Raw genomic sequence first — 17,303 nt, forward strand, 5'->3', positions numbered from 1 at the left:
ATAGGTCCATAAAAATGTTTATTTTCATATTGAAACTATATTAGAGCTTTTTTCATTTATACACAAGTGCCATAAAAATTTAAAATAATATTTGGTCCCAGAAACATCTGGATCCAGATTACTAATGAGATTCAGATTTGGCATGCAGTTTTGCCACTGACCAACGGAGTCAAAATCAATGTACGATCGATCCAATAATAATTATTAGCTATGTGCCAGTTACATTACCATTCGCTGCCAACTAGAGCAAGCTAAAGATGCATGTGTCAAATATTACCATTCGCTGCCAACTTGAGCAAGCTAAAGATGCATGTGTCAAATACACCTAAGTCATGATTGATTGCGAAAATTATTAGTAGTTTCGTCATCTACACCTACAGCCTCATGTTTTAAGGGAAATGCATGGAACTGGGAGCGTTTGAATTCACGAACAAGGACAAGTCGCTTGCAAGCACAATATTTATACAAAAAAAGTTTTCGATTTGCAAAATTATCAAAGCCTCACCTCAAGCTTTTATTTGACAGTCTTTATGAAAATTGTGGCCCTTAAGAAAATTACGAAACGTAGTCTGTTTATGAAATTATCGGTGAAACGTTGGCCATGAAATCAAAATTTCTCTTATCAGATACGAGTTCAAGGCAAACTTCAGAGCGTTGCAACATAAATCCATTACTTTATCTTATATTATCTTACACAACCCCGCCTTTCAAAAATGTTTCTGAATAGGTAAGTTCCCACATCAGGGTTTTTATAATTTATATTCTTTTTACAAGTTGAACATACAAATTGTATCATTTTCTGTAAATTTTCTTTTGGGGATCGGATTCCCTGTGCTTGTAGACTTGATCTCTTCATTCTTTTATTCCTTTTTAATAAAGGAAGGTAGCCAACTCGAACTCAGCTTGGCTACCTTAAGCCACGCCTTGGCTCGAACTTCGACTCATCTCGAAGTTAAAAAACTTCAAACCTGGTTCGGTTAAGCTCCTCCTCTTCGGATTTGGATTTGACTCTCTTCTATCAGTTCCAAAACTTGGAAGAACACGAAATGATCTAGCATTATGGAAACTTACATATGCTCTCATTTGAACATAGCAATCATATTTGATCGCTTGATTCATTATGTTAGATTTTGCCAAGTAAATGAATTAACAGTCTGACAAGAGTGAAAGATATCTGACCTGAAACATTGCATGTGAAAGTTAGCAGCGAAAGTAAACAATATGTCAAGGCAACCCATCTTTATTCAAATTAACCATAGGTGGTACAGCAATTTCCATGGCTGACAAGAAGTACACATACTTCTCCCCAACACATAAAAATACACTTAACTAAAATAAACACGATCGCATGAGTCCTGTAGGAGGGGAGCAAACCATTATTGAAATGCACATGAAAAAACCCACTTGCTCATCTGCTTCTTTATTAATTAAGCCATATCAGCGTCAAGAGGTATGGCAATACTTAAATGGGCGCCTCGCTGATCACCAGAAAATCAGCACTTGATGTAGACGCTCCTGAATTGGAAGGGCCAGCAGCGATTCCTATCGACTTGAGGCAACGCGCGACCATATCCCTCGCAGTTATAGCCCTTGTACACTACCATCCTCGAGTCTGCGTCATGATTCTCGTTATAATCATACTTGTATCCACCATTGAATTCCAGGTTGTGACAACCACAAGCTTCATACTTCTCAGAACGGCCGCGACACCCTGGCTCCTCATACACCCTCAGGTAGCTGTTATATTTTGCATCCGCAATGCTTGCAAATTCGACGGCCATAACCATTGCCACTAGAGCGGCGACTAAAGCAACAGATTTGGCCATGGCGATTCCGAAAGTTGAAGAGTGAAGAAGTATTAAGATCAATCGGTTGCAGCTTTGAACAAAGGAATGGAGAACCAGGGCAGCGATGGTAATGGTGTTTCTTGTTCAACTATTTATAGAGCAGCGATGGGGTAAAGGGACTGTTGACAATGCTGTTCCTGCGTCTAGTCCAACGATACCATGCGCGCCGGAACGTAGCTGGAATGTACGTGCTTGTGAATTATTTTCTTTGACCAAAAAGTTCGGCATGAATAAAACCGCGGTGAAATATTAAGATATTTTAGTTAATTTGGTCAATATTTTTTTTTAGTATATTTGAGGACTAGCTATAAGTTAGGCAGGCGCATATTGTAAATCCATCCTTGGATTCAATGATGAATTCTTGTGAAATAAAGTGCGTGGCTGTTGACGGGATCGGATTCGCTCACCTTCTAGCATCCGCCGCTTTGCACAGTCCAATAGAAACATGTGCTGGATGTCGACGTTATCAACAATGGAATAAAGAGGCAATCACAAAACGCAAGAGAGTTAACGTACCTGGTTCGGCTATTATTGTCTACATACAGACTTATTATTATCATTTTTTTTTTGTTCACCTTATAGACATATAACGGAAGAAGACAACGGTTGAATACAATAAAGGAAGGAAACAATAAAGGAAAAATATTTTCTGCATTAGGGAAAACAATAAATCTCTCTCTCAAGTTGGGGAGCTGATGTTGATTTGCCTCACTTGCTATTTATCCATTGATGGTGCTTCTTTCTTAGGGCTTTAGTAGATATATCTGTCAATTGATATTGGATACCATGTGAAGTATATATTGTTTTGTTTAGAATTTTTCACGAATAAAATGACAATTGATCTGGATGTGCTTATTTCGTTTATGAACGCTGAATTTGCACCAATATAAATGGCTGCCATGTTGTTGCACATAAGATTCATGGGTTTTTCAATTTTGATTCCTATATCAAAAAGAAGCGTTTTGACCCATCATGGGTTTTCCACCACTCTCTTTTTTGTTTTTCCAAGTGAGAATGTTACTTCCCACAATACTACAAAATCTGGTGACCGATTTTCTATCACTCAGATCTCCAACCCAATCTACACTTGTGTATCCGATCACTTCAAGGTTATTATTTCTTTTCATTAAAGTTCATTTTCCTAAACTCACCTTTAAATATTTGAGAGTGCGATGAACAGTTTCCAAATGTATGGAACGATGATTGTGCATTACTTGGCTTATCATGTTGACTACGAAAGTGATATCTGACCTAGTTATGGTAAAATAAATTAACTTTTCAAGAAGTCATTGAAAACCTTGAACATCTTGAATTGGTTTCTCATCGTCTTTTCTGATTTTCTAGTTAAGGTCAAGAGGAGTCGAACTCGGCTTAGCTCCTCAGAATCAACATGTATTTTCTTTACATAAAAAAATGCTTTCTTCTGAATGTGTAGCTTCAATACCAAAAAGATATGTCAACTTCCCTAAATTTTTTGTTTGAAAGTTGTCGTGTAATATGGCTTTGACTTCCTTCTCTTGTTCTACAGTGCCTTATATAACAATAATGTCATCAATATACACCATTAAGATAACAATACTTTGTAGGGAGCGAAAGACAAAAATAGTGTAGTCTATAGTGCTTTGCTTAAACCAAATGTCAATAGGCACACTACTGAGTTTCGAGAACCATGTGTAAGCTACTTAAACCCAATCTCAATAAGCACACCTCCACATGCCAGAGTGAACAAATAGAAGGGAGCTACATGTCAACAGGCTTGATTTATTCCAACAGCAAGTAACATATGGATTTATTTTCCGTGGCTAACAAGAAGTATATATATATACTTCTCCTGAACAAATAGAAGGGAGCTACATGTCAACAGGCTTGATTTATTCGAACAACAAGTAACAAATGGATTTATTTTCCGTGGCTAACAAGAAGTATATATATATACTTCTCCCCCACGCATAACGTGAACACTTGATAACCAAATAAAACAGGAGCCAAATAGTCCAGTAGGCCGAGTGACTGAGGGACGCATATCGAAATCCACATGAAATTAAGGAGACCCACTAGATATTCCCCTTCCTTATTTATATGCCATATCAACGTCGAGATCATGGCATCAACTTATTTCTAAGGGCGCCTCGCTCGCCGGAAAATTAATCAACAGTGGATGTAGACACTGTTGTATCGGATTGTCCAGCAACGTTCCCGATCAGCTTGAAGCAACGTGCGTCCATAGCCCTGGCAGTTATAGTCCTTGTACAGTGTGACGCTGGACTCCGGATCATGCTTCTCGTTGTAATCGTATTTGTATCCGCCATCGTACTTGAGGTTGTGACAACCACAAGCCTCATACTTCTCGGAACGCCCGCGGCACAGCGGCTGCTCGTACACCCTCAGGTAGCTGTTGTATTTTGCATCGGCAATGCTTGCGAACTGGACGGCCATAACCATGGCCACCAGAACGGCCACCAGAGCAGCAGATCTCGCCATAGCAGACGTTCGAAAGGTTGAAGAGTGAAGTGGTGTTAATGAGGAGAGAAAGACTGCGTTGGTGATTGTAATGCTGCTTGTGGTCATCTATTTATAGATCGGGGAAATCCGCTAGTCAAAAGGACTGTGGATCATGTTGTCCAAGGACCGAAGCAGAGTAGGAATATAATAAGCTTGGATTATCTGCATTGACCACAAAGTGCTGTTTGAATAAACCTGGCATGCAAACACCTATACTATCTCATTATTCTCAGTTTGCCAACAGCTTTGGTTTTGTAGACAATACTAGTTTTTGTTGCAGTGTAAGGTAACCACACATTGTGCCAATCCTTGGATTTCAGCTATAGTCAATTACGGCTTGTGTGGTCATGGAAAGGATAGGGGCTCTTTATCACCTTCAGCCCGTTGTTTTCTACTGGCAAGCTAGGAAGTAGGGGCGGAGTTAGGTGTGGGTAGGCAATTGCTCACATAAACCCAGAAAAGTGTTTATTTTTATATTGAAATTTTACTACAGTTTTTTCATTTATGTATTAATGTTCTTTAAAAAGTTGAAAATGTTGGATGACTGTAGTTTCCGGTGGTCAGTACGTAGTAAGTTTTGCCTAGTGTGATTTTCTTAAAGCGCACCCAGACTTGAAGCTGTTTTTCTTCACCCATGTTTTGAGACTAGTTTTCCCAAACTGGCTATCGATGATGATCATATGAATATATTTGATTTTCAAATGCAATTTTTTAATGAGACTCAGATTTGGCATGCAGCTTTGCCAACGATCGATGGAGTCAAAATCCAAGTATGATCGATCCCATTATGATAGGATAAACGTTGGAGCGATCGAGATACGTATTAATGGGGATCCGTAATATAGATGGATCATGAATTTGGTTAAATGAGATCCAATCCAGATTCGACATAAGCTATATAATTACTATCTATGTGCCAAACAATTTTTATTTTTTGCAACACAAGGCCACCACAATTTCCCAACAACTTTTAAATTGGCAAATTTTTATTTTCCGGCCTATTTTTTGCCATAGTTTCATAAAAGAGACCACAGCTACAGTTTTTTAAGAAATCACAATTTTCTGAACAGGCAAGTTCCCTATTAAGCACATCAGGGTCTTTATGATCTATGATCTTTTTACAAGTTGAAAGTACACATTGTATCATTTTCTGTAAATTTTCTTTTGGGGAATTCCCTGCGTTTGTATACTTGAACTGTTCATTCTTTTATATATTTGATGATGCCTTACCCTAAGTTAGGTAGGCGCATATTGTGTACCATCCTTGGATTTTAGCTCTAGTTAAATAAGGTGTGCGGCCGTGGGAAGGACAGGAGCTCCTTATCAGTTTCAACAGTCGCTTCCTACAAGCAAACTAAGAAGTAATGAAGGACGTTAGTTTCCGGCAAATCAGTAGGAAAGGTTGCCTAACGTGAATTAAATATTTTCTTAAAGCGCACACGGAATTGGAGCAGTTCTTCTTCACCTATTTTTTCCGAGTTTGCCTAATTTCCCACATTGGCTATCGATGATGGTCGGTGAATTTATTTGATTTTCAATGCAAACTTTTTAATTTATTCTTATTCTTACAAAAGGAGACACGATTCGTCTACTTTTTAACTATAATTTACAAAAAAAAAAGGGACTTGCATTTATGATTACAAAAAATCACACTTTTCATCAAAACTGTCATTGTAGGAGAAGTGAATTTTTTACCTAAAACGTCCAGAACGTAATCTAGTGACCAAAGAGGTTAATGTTGAAAAAAATGGTGCAGCTAATGTTTTCTATTTTTCAAAATTAACTTAAGCTCGCTTCAAGCTCTTAATATTTGATTGCTTTTACAAAAGCTTGGTCCTGATTTAAAAAAGTCGCGTAAAAAGTTTCTTTTATTGAACTACGGGTGAAATGTAGGCGTTGAAAGTGAAAGTTCTCTTTTCTTTTCTCTCAGTTAAGGGTTCAGGGACAAACTCAATCCTTAGAACGGATCGACTTTCCCCCGCCCATAGACAAAACCTGTTTGCAAAACAATGGTAATTGCGGGTTGCTGGGCAGCAGCGGTGAAAAGTTTCTTCCGGGCGTGCAATATATATTTTCTGTCCAGTTTATATAACTATTCATGGATTGATTGTACAAGTCAGTTTTGAATCTTTATTTTTTGTTCACACAACAAGCACTAAATAGCATCTCGTCGTGTAGAATTACAAACTTGTCAAGTGGGGTTAGTCTAGCTAGCATTATAGAAAAGTATGTTTTTTCTTAATTATGTCAAATTCTGCCAAGTAATTAAATCTGATAGATGGACAGATACCCTAACAGAATTGTCATGAACGAAAAAACTTGAAGGACAAGATGAAACAATTCACCCAAAACAGGCATGTTAGAGGCAACCCAGCTTGATTTATTCGAACAACAAGTAACATATGGATTTATTTTCCGTGGCTAACAAGAAGTATATATATATATACTTCTCCCCCACGCATAACATGAACACTTTGATAACTAAATAAAACAGGAGCTCAAGAGTCCAGTAGTTCGAGTGACTAAGGGACCCATATCGAAATCCACATGAAATTAGGGAGACCCACTAGATATTCCCCTTCTTTATTTCTATGAGCCATATCAACATCGAGATCATGGCATCAACTTATTTGTAAGGGGGCCTTGTTCGCCGGAAAATTAATCAACAGTGGATGTAGACACTGTTGTATCGGATTGTCCAGCACCGTTCCCGATCAGCTTGAAGCAACGTGCGTCCATAGCCCTGGCAGTTATAGTCCTTGTACAGTGTGACGCTGGACTCCGGATCATACTTCTCGTTGTAATCGTATTTGTATCCGCCATCGTACTTGAGGTTGTGACAACCACAAGCCTCATACTTCTCGGAACGGCCGCGGCACAGTGGCTGCTCGTACACCCTCAGGTAGCTGTTGTATTTTGCATCGGCAATGCTTGCGAACTGGACGGCCATAACCATGGCCACCAGAACGGTCACCAGAGCAAAAGATCTCGCCATAGCGGGGACGTTCGAAAGGTTGAAGAGGGAAGAGATGTTAATTAGGAGACAAGAACTGAGTTGGTGGTTGTAATGCTGCTTCTTGGTCATGTATTTACAGATCGACAAGATCCGCTGGTCAAAGGGATTGTGGATCTTTTTGTTCTGCCTTCTGTAGCGCTGAAAGCAGAGCAAGAATATAGTACGTGTGGATTATTTGCATTGCCCATAAAGTTCTGGTTGAATAAAACTGGCATGCAAATGTGCAAGAAGATATATACTATTTCCTTATTCATTGCTTGCTCTCATTTCAAAGTCAAGAAGAATTACTTTAGTACATTTGACCATTAAGTTAGGTAAGCGCACATTGTGTCCAACCTTGGATTTCAGCCCTACGGTTTGTGTGGCCGTGGGAAGGATAGAAGCCGGGCTCCTTATAAACCTTCAGCCGGTCGTTTCCTACAGGCAAACTACCAAGTACGTGCTGAGAGTGGGCAATTGCCCACACTGGCCCATAAAAATGGCTTATTTTCATACTGAAGCTGCATTGCGTTGCAATGTCTTTTCATTTACGAAAGTCATACTAGGCAAAACTTGGTACTGTTTTTTCTTTTCTTCACCCATTTTGTCCGGCTTTAGTTTTCCCACACTGGCTATCGATGATGATCATATGAATACATTTGCCACCGATCAAATGGAGTCAAAATCTAAGTTCGACCGATCCAATTATCATACGATAAAAGTTGGTGTAAATGGGGAATCGTAAATTCACTTCAACAAAACAACGGCGGCCATATCTCTCACGCTGCTGGTGAAGAGAATTCTTGTAGCGTACGTTAGATGGATCATGAATTTGGTTAAATGAGATGGAATCCAGATTCGACATAAACCAAATAATTACTAGCTCTTGAAAATGTGCCAGTTACAACTTTCGAGAAGGTTACGAATAGCGAACTTTTATTAACCCCAAAATGAAAATGTTAGCTACACTGATGAGAATGTAATCTAGTGACAGAGCGGGCGTAATATTGAAGAAAAAATCGTAGCTGATGTTTTCTATATTTCCAAATTATCAAAAACTCACCTCAAGCTTTTGTTTGACGTTCTTTGTAAAATTGTGGCCCTTTATGAAATAATGGGTGAACGATTGGCCTTAAAATGTAAATTCCCCTTTTCTTTTTTATCAGATACGAGTTTAAGGCCGACTTCAGAGTGTTGCAATATGAACCCTATGTTTATCTTATATTCTCATACACTGCCCGGCCTTTCAAAAAGGTTTCTGAATAGGTAGGTTCCTATTGAGCACATCATGGTGTTTATAATCTACAATCCTTTTACAAGTTGAAAATACGCATTGTATTTTTTCCTGTAAATTTTCTTCTGGGGCGCCCCCTCTATTTGTAGGTTTAGATTGTTCATTCATTTATTCTTTTTAATATATTAAAGGAAGACGGCCATCTCTTAGGGCTGAATAGAGTTTGAGCCGAGTTTAGCCAGCTTGAACTCAGCTTGGCTCAGGTTCGACTGATCAGCTCGAACTTAAAAAAGCTCTAATCCGGTTCGGTTAAGCTCCTCCTTTTTGGATTTGTATTTGGATCTTCCACATGGAATGGAGCCTTTAATTCTTATAGACTATCATTTCCATGCTTTTGAAAGCTGGGTTTCAGATTTGGGACCAGCAAATGAAGATACGTTGTAAAGATATCTTGTTTCTAGCAATACAATCCTGCAAGCACGATAGAGTTGTTTTCTACACAAGGCCCACCACATTCCCTTAACATCGTTTCTTCTTTGGCCTAGGGACGAGTTCAAGGGAAACCTGGAAGTCTTGCACAAGGAATTTGGTCATTTTTTTATAACCTTAGCACAACCCTTTTTCCAAAGAATAATCTATATGAATAGTTTCATATTAGTGTTGACATCAGACCTTCTTATAGAATTTTAGAACCGGACACTCGACTTGTTTGTTTACATCTTTTCAGAAAATAAACGCCTAATTGACTCTCTTCTATCAGTTCCAGTAAATTAACTTGGATTGAAAAAAGGGGTCACTAAAAGTGATAAACCTATACCGGTGAAAATTTCACCGATATACGTCTCTTGATTATTAAAAAAACAAAAAAAGAAACCTCGCGTAAGATTGTTCCCAGTAGAGGAGGTCATGGATTTTCGGCTACTTGGTAATAGGATAAGCAAAATGAACAATAAAATTAATAACAAAGAGGAACAAGAAAACATTTAAAATATAATATAAAGGGAACGGACGGGATTTGTCATCTGATCAGAAGTATTTGAAGAGGCTGGAGTTGTGAATCCTAAAATTAAAATTTTCATTTTTGATGAAATAGGAATTTCACTATTAGACAAAGAATCTTGATTCCAGAATTATAAGCTCATATTTTAATCAAAATTCTGAAATTGTGGGTGGAATTATGCTTTAGAATTTTACAATTTTTTCATCTCTCATTAGAATACATGTCATGATGGTTTTAATATATGCAACAATTCAAGAATTTTAATTCATGTTTTATCAAAAAAGTTATTTTTTATTATGGGATCAAAATTCGTGACTTGTAAACACAAACAGGAATTTTCACTTCAATTGCAACTTGAGGCGGAATTTTGTTGCAAAAAAATTCAATTCTACAATCAAAATTCAAAACCATCACAGACTATTACTCTAAAATCAAATTAATTTCACGTCACGATTAATCATGTCATATTCTACCAAGTGAATCTCACATATTAATAGATACCCGACCTGAAATATGAACTTTAACAACGAAACAACTAAAAAAGCATTGTGAAACAGTTCATAAGATACAAGTTAAGGCAACCCATCTTTATTCATACGATAACTAATTAAAGGTAGAACAGTTATTTCTGTCGCGGACAAGATGTACACTTATCCCCAACAAAAAAGGGATCCATAAATGTAAGGCATCCCACATGATCACCTTGTTTATTAATTTATTAAGCCATATCAGCGTCAAGATATGGCAATACTTAAATGGGCGCCTTGCTGATCACCAGAAAATCAGCACTTGATGTAGACACTCTTGAACTGGAATGGCCAGCAGCGATTCCTATCGGCCTGAGGCAACGCACGCCCATATCCCTCGCAGTTATAGCCATTGTACACTATCATCACCGAGTCCGCGTCATGCTTCTCGTTATAATCATACTTGTATCCACCATTGAATTCCAGGTTGTGACAACCACAAGCATCATACTTCTCAGAACGGCCGCGACACCCTGGCTCCTCATACACCCTCAGGTAGCTGTGGTATTTTGCTTCGGCAATGCTCGCGAACATAACCATCGCCACCAGAGCGGCCACCAAAGCTAGAGATCTGGCCATGGCGATTACGAAAGCTGAAGAGTGAAGAGGTATTGAGATCCCTCTGTAACAGGTTTCACAAAGGAATGGAGAACTAAGGCAGCGATGGTAATGTTGCTTCTTGTTCATCTATTTATAGATCAGCGAAAGCGTGTTAAAGAGATTTTGGATTTTTTTTTTGTTTTTCCCTTTGCCCAATATTGATACCGAGTGCCAAGAAGAGTAGTACGTGTGAATTATTTGCGTTGAACATAGAAAAAATGTAATGCAATAAGATATATATTAATGTTAATTCATTATTTTCAGCATGGTTCTCATTTCAAGGTCAACAAGTATTTCTTTAGTACATTTGATCAAGCCTTTCTCTAAGATGGGGAGGCGCATATTGTGTGCATCCTTGAATTTTAGCTCTAGTCAAATATGGTGTGTGGCTTAGGCAGGCGCAGATTGTGTCCAACCTTGAATTTTAGGTCTAGTCAAATAAGAGGCGTGGCCGTGGGAAGGATGGGGGATCCTTATCCGCTTCATCGTTTCGTACAAGCAAACTGAGAAGTATGGAATGACGTCAGTTTCCGGCGATCAGTAGGAAATTTTGCCTAGCGTGAGTAGGGACAGTTTGTGTTTTCACCCATTTTTTCCGACTTTTTACCTAATTTGGCACATTGCCTGTCGACGATGATTATCGGTCAATATGTTTCATTTTCAATGCGTTTTAGTTAGAAAATTTGGTATGGGGAGAAACAAGTCTGAAAACTTAATCAGATTCAGATTTGGCATGCGCAGTTCTGCCATTGAATCAAAATCCAAGTGTTATCGAATTACGATGCGAAATGAGTTAATTTTCAGCATGTTCTGATGGAACTGTGAGCCTTTGAATACGATCGATTTAGAAATTAGGAAGAAAGACATAATATGAGGATATCTAGCACGCAATCCCCAGTAATTTCCAACGAAGGATTGGTGAGAGACATGCTCTTTGCTTTTGTACTAAGAAAGAGTAGAAGGCACAACGCAACCATTTTTTTCAACACCAACCCACCACAACAATTTCTCTTTTGGCAAATTTTTATTCTCAGTGACCATAATTTTAGTTTAAGAAAAAAGACTTACATTTATGAGGACGGGGCAGGACATCTTCCACATTTATGACAACCAAGGGAGGTATATATATTTTAGTTGACCCTACGTGTTTATGTATTTTAGATGCTACTGCCCCTTAATCATTTATCTTTTATATATGGCGCCCCTTGAAATTTTTTGGATGATTGCACCTGCGCCAAAACTTTCTGCCTCCAACCATGGACAAAACCTGTGTCCCATGTCACAGAAAGTTGCAGGCGAAGATTAGAGGTACGAAAAGAAATGGAAGCAGCGGGCTGCTGGGCACCAACAGTGAAAAATCGGCTCCGGGAGTGCAGTATATATTATCTGTTCAGATATATAACTATTCATGGATTGATTGTACCAGTTAGATTTTTTTTTTTTTTTGTACAGAGTAATTATTCTGAACCACAACATTGATTAAAGAGGTGTTCGTCCGGTAGAGTTGTAAACTTGACAACTGGGGTTAGACTAGTCAGCAATATAGAAAATTACGTTTAACCGCATGGTTAATTAAGTCCAATTCTGCCAAGTAATTAAATCTGATAGATGGACAGATACCCTAAAACTCAATTGTCAGGAACGAAACAACTTGGAGGATAAGATGAAACAATTCCACCCAAAATAGGTGTGTTAAAGGCAACGCATCTTGATTTATTCGAACAATATATAAGTAGCACATGCATTTATTTCCGTGGCTGACAAGAAGTACAGATTCTTCTCCCCCACGCATAACATGAACACTTGATAACTAAAGAAAACAGGAGCTAAAGAGTCCAGTAGGCCAAGTGACTAAGGGACCCATATCGAAATCCACATGACATGAAGGAGACCCACTTGATATTCCCCTTCTTTATTGATAAGCCATAGCAGCATCGAGATCATGGCATCAACTTATTTCTAGGGTGGCTCGCTCGCCGGAAAATTAATCAACAGTGGATGTAGACACTGTTGTATCGGATTGTCCAGCAACGTTCCCGATCAGCTTGAAGCAACGTACGTCCATAGCCCTGGCAGTTATAGTCCTTGTACAGTGTGACGCTGGACTCCGGATCATGCTTCTCGTTGTAATCGTATTTGTATCCGCCATCGTACTTGAGGTTGTGACAACCGCAAGCCTCATACTTCTCGGATCGGCCGCGGCACAGTGGCTGCTCGTACACCCTCAGGTAGCTGTTGTATTTTGCATCGGCAATGCTTGCGAACTGAAAGGCCATAACCATGGCCACCAGGACGGCCACAAGAGCCAAAGATCTGGCCATGGCGGGGACGTTCGAAAGGTTGAAGAGCGAAGAGATGTTAAGTAGGCGACAAGAACTGAGTTGGTGGTTGTAATGCTACTTCTTGGTCATGTATTTATAGATGGGTGAGATCATCTGGTTAAAGGGATTGTGGATCATGTGATCCTTCAGGATTTCCCTCTCATTTCAAAGTCAAGAAGAATTACTTTAATACATTTGGCTAACGCTCGCTATAAGTTTGTTGAGCGCACATTGTGTCCCTCCTTGGGTTTTAGCTCTAGTCAAATACGGGTTGTGTGGCCGTGGGAATCATACGGTCTCCTTATCACCTTGCCGGTCGTTTCCTACTGGCACATGTGGGCAACTGCCCACACAAGCCCATGAAAAATGTTTGTTTATCTTTTTTTTTTTTTTTTTTTTTACTCCGTCCCCACTTGAAAGTAGTGACAATTGTTAGTTTCCTGTGGTCTAATTTTCTTAAAGCGCATCTAGAATTGGAGCTGTTTTTCGCCATTTTTTCCGACCTTAGTTTCCCCCCAGACTGGATGTCGATGATGATCGTATGAATAAATTTGAATGTCAACGCAAATTTTTGGTCAGAATATTTGGTTTGGAGTTTTGCCACCGACGAATTGAATCAAACTCTAAGAAGGATCGATCCGATTATGACACGATAAAAGTTGGACCGATCGAGATACGTGGAAATGGTGGACCGTAGGTTAGATGGATCATGAATTTGGTTAAATGAGATCTAACCCAGATTCGACATGGACCAAATAATTACTAGCTACGTGCCAGTTGCATCAGGATTCGCTGCCAACTTGAGGAAGCTAAAGATATATATGTTAAATACACATAAGTCATGAGTGATTTCTCAAATTGTAGGCAGTTTCCTCATGTTTTGAGGAAAATGAAAGGAACTGGGAGCTTTTGAATTCTCAAACAAGGACATGTTGCTTGCAAGCACAATAACTCACCTCAAGCTTTTATTTGACAGTCTGCATAAAAAATTGTGGCCTTCCAGAAAATCACGAAACTAATTAGTCCCTTTATGAAATTGTGGCCAAATTTGTGTACTGGCAAAGGAGGATACGTTGGGAAGACATCGCGTTCCCAATAATACACATCGATATTTTCTACACAAGGCCCACCATTCCCGCAGCAATGTCTCTTCCATTAGATAGGGACGAGTTCAAGGGAAACTTGGAAGCCTTGCAACAGGAATTTGAGCCCTTTTTTATAACCCTTGCACAACCCTTTCGGCAAGAGTTAAGTCTATGAATAGATAAGTTTATATTCGCCAGCGACTGACATCAGGCCACGTACCGACGTAGAAATTTTTGGCAGATTAAAACCGGACACTCGATTTTGCTGACCTATAAATATTATATGCACTCATTTGAGCGGACTAATCATACGATTTATTTTGTTAGATTTTGCCAAGTAAATTAATAATATTCTGATAAGAGTGAACGACATCCGACCTGAAATATTGTGAACCTCAGCAACGAAACAAACACGTACGAAAAGGTAAACAATATTCCATGCTATATACGTTAAGGCAACCCATCTTTATTCAACTTAACCAAAACTATAGGTAGTACAACTATTTCCATGGCTGACAAGAAGTACATGTACTTCTCCCCAACACATAAAAGTAAACTTAACTAAATTAAACACGATCTCGTGAGTCCAGTAGCCAGTAGGAGGGGACAAATAGTGAAATGCACATGAAAGAGACCACTTGATCTCCTTCTTTATTAATTAAGCCACATAAACGTCAAGATATGTGGCAATATTTAAATGGGCGCCTCGCTTATCACCAGAAAATCAGCACTTGATGTAGACACTCTTGAATTGGAATGGCCAGCAGCGATTCCGATCGACTTGAGGCAACGCACGCCCATACCCCTCGCAGTTATATCCCATGTACACTACCATCCTCGAGTCTGCGTCATGCTTCTCGTTATAATCATACTTGTATCCACCATTGAATTCCAGGTTGTGACAACCACAAGCCTCATACTTCTCAGAACGTCCGCGGCACCCTGGCTTCTCATACACCCTCAGATAGCTGTTGTATTTTGCATCCGCAATGCTCGCGAACTCGAGGGCCATCACCATTGCCACCAGAGCGGCGATTAAAGCAACAGATCTGGCCATGGCGGTTCCCAAGGTTGAAGAGTGAAGAAGTATTAAGATCGATCCGTAACAGGCTTAACAAAGGAATTGAGGACTAAGACAACGATGGCAATGCTGCTTCTTGTTGAACTATTTATAGATCAGCGATCAAGAGCTAGTGGAAGATTTGCTTAAACAAGGCGTGTGTATTTGGCAGTCGTTTCCTACTTGTAAACCAGGAAGCACCGAACAACATTTCCTACGAATGGAAAATTTGGCCTACCAGATTTTGCTTAAAGCGCACATAGATTTGGGACTTTGTTTTTCTTCACCCACTTTTTCCTACTTTGGCTTTGCCGTAGGGATATCGACCATAAGTTAAACATGTCCGGTTTCGTCTATGCGTGCAGCCTTATGTTTTGATGAAAATGCATGTGGAGCTGTGAGCTTTTGATTCCGATGGATTTAGGAAGGACGATACAATGCGAAGACATCTCGTTTGGAAGCACAAGAATTTTTTAGAGCTCAGCTGAATAACTAGTACTGCACATCGGACTGTTAAAGGCTCCTCTTGAAATTTTGCATGAATGAGAGGGAATGTAAAACCAACGCAGCCAGATCTTTTCGAAAAGAAAAGCCGTTTTTCTTGACTTTTTCTACTTTTTCTTGACCAAATCATACTAGTTTTTTTTTTTTCAAATTAAAAAAGCAGCGCCAAGTCAATCCTTTCGAAGGATTGACTTTGTCCCTGAACTCTTAACTGATAAAAAAAGAAAAGAGACATTTCAATTTCAACGCCTACATTTCACCCATAGTTCAATATAAGAAACTTTGTTATGTGATTTTTTTCAACCGGGGCCACGCATTTATAAAAGCAATCAAATATTAAAAGTTGGAAGCCAGTTGTTGTTAATTTTAAAAAAGAGAAAACATTAGCTGCATCATTTTTTCCCAACATACTCTCTCATGATCACTAGACTACATTCTCATCATATAGTAATATTTTCATTTTAGGGTTAATAAGAAATTCACTTCTCCTGCAATGACAGTCTTTGTAATTTCTGGAAATTATTGGGCTTGCGTGTGAGATATCCTCATATTATAGCTATCTTCCCTTTTAAATCGATCGTATTCAAAGGCTCACAGTTCCATCACAACATGAATCTGCTGGTATACGTGAAGACAGCAGTGCCGATTGTCAAATCAATCACGAGTTATCTGCGTTTGACATATACATATGTCTTTAGCTTTCTCAAGTTGGGAGTAATTAGTAGTGATTTTAGTGGCACACAGTAGTTATTTGGTTTATGCAGAATCTGGATTAATTCAGATCCAGAATTAATTTTTTAAATTCAAATCCATATAACTTACGATCCTACATTTACAAGTAATTCGGTGGAACTCTTTCATGATATCATAATCGGATGACACTTGGAATTTGACTCAATGGCAGAACTGCGTGCCAAGTCTGAGTCGGATTAATCATCCATATCCTTTCTCTCCTTACCAAATATTCTAACAAAAAATTGGCATTGAAAGTCGAACATATTCACCGATCGTCATCGATAGCCAATGTCGGCTAAAGGGGTGAAGAAAAACTGCTCCAATTCGGTGTGCGCTTGGCGAAAATATTAAATCACGCTAGGCAAAATTCCCACTGTTCGCAGGAAACTAACGTCGTCCCAGTACTTCCTAGTTTGCTTGTAAGTAATGACTGTTGAAGCTGATAAGGAGCCCCCTATCCTTCCAACGGCCACATGTACACCTTATTTGACGAGAGCTAAAATACATGAATGGCGCCTCCCCAATTTAGAATAAGGCCTGATCAAATGTATTAAAGAAATTCTTGTTGACTTTGAAATGAGAACCATGCTGAAAATAATGAAGTATTAAAATACATACCTTATTGCATTACAAGTTTTATTCAAACAGAACTTCATGGTCAATGCAAATAATTCACACGTACTACATTCGCACTCTGCTTGGTGCTTGGTATCAATATTGGACAAAAGGGAAAAAAAAAAAAGACAAAAAAAGAATCGACGTTAACACGCTTTTGCTGATCTATATATAGATGAACAAGAAGCAGCATTACCATCGCTGCGTTTGTCCTCCATTCCTTTGTTAAACCTGTTACCTATCGATCTTAATACTTCTGCACTGCCTTCGGAGACGCC

The 17,303-nt window shown here is 39.0% G+C and overlaps 4 protein-coding genes across 4 annotated transcripts; all 4 read right to left on the reverse strand.

Annotated features, from left to right (window-relative positions):
* Nucleotides 1-1,493: 1,493 nt before the first annotated feature.
* Nucleotides 1,494-1,826, reverse strand: LOC116260671 (antimicrobial peptide 1-like). Its single transcript, XM_031639109.1, has one exon. The coding sequence runs from the start codon at nucleotides 1,824-1,826 to the stop codon at nucleotides 1,494-1,496; it is 333 nt and encodes a 110-aa protein (XP_031494969.1).
* Nucleotides 1,827-3,995: 2,169 nt separating this feature from the next.
* Nucleotides 3,996-4,328, reverse strand: LOC116260673 (antimicrobial peptide 1-like). Its single transcript, XM_031639110.1, has one exon. The coding sequence runs from the start codon at nucleotides 4,326-4,328 to the stop codon at nucleotides 3,996-3,998; it is 333 nt and encodes a 110-aa protein (XP_031494970.1).
* A 2,683-nt stretch (nucleotides 4,329-7,011) lies between these two features.
* LOC116260674 (antimicrobial peptide 1-like) lies at nucleotides 7,012-7,344 on the reverse strand. The gene has a single exon (XM_031639111.1). The coding sequence runs from the start codon at nucleotides 7,342-7,344 to the stop codon at nucleotides 7,012-7,014; it is 333 nt and encodes a 110-aa protein (XP_031494971.1).
* Nucleotides 7,345-14,835: 7,491 nt separating this feature from the next.
* Nucleotides 14,836-15,168, reverse strand: LOC116260675 (antimicrobial peptide 1-like). Its single transcript, XM_031639112.1, has one exon. It carries the CDS (start codon nucleotides 15,166-15,168, stop codon nucleotides 14,836-14,838), a length of 333 nt encoding a protein of 110 aa, XP_031494972.1.
* Nucleotides 15,169-17,303: the final 2,135 nt, after the last annotated feature.

Source organism: Nymphaea colorata, chromosome 9, assembly GCF_008831285.2.
Source record: "Nymphaea colorata isolate Beijing-Zhang1983 chromosome 9, ASM883128v2, whole genome shotgun sequence".
Classification (NCBI taxonomy): domain Eukaryota; kingdom Viridiplantae; phylum Streptophyta; class Magnoliopsida; order Nymphaeales; family Nymphaeaceae; genus Nymphaea; species Nymphaea colorata.

Bases quoted from the DNA above. Each gene is read 5' to 3' on its own strand.
- LOC116260675 (XM_031639112.1), bottom strand. From the start codon at position 15,168: ATGGCCAGATCTGTTGCTTTAATCGCCGCTCTGGTGGCAATGGTGATG.
- LOC116260674 (XM_031639111.1), bottom strand. From the start codon at position 7,344: ATGGCGAGATCTTTTGCTCTGGTGACCGTTCTGGTGGCCATGGTTATG.
- LOC116260673 (XM_031639110.1), bottom strand. From the start codon at position 4,328: ATGGCGAGATCTGCTGCTCTGGTGGCCGTTCTGGTGGCCATGGTTATG.
- LOC116260671 (XM_031639109.1), bottom strand. From the start codon at position 1,826: ATGGCCAAATCTGTTGCTTTAGTCGCCGCTCTAGTGGCAATGGTTATG.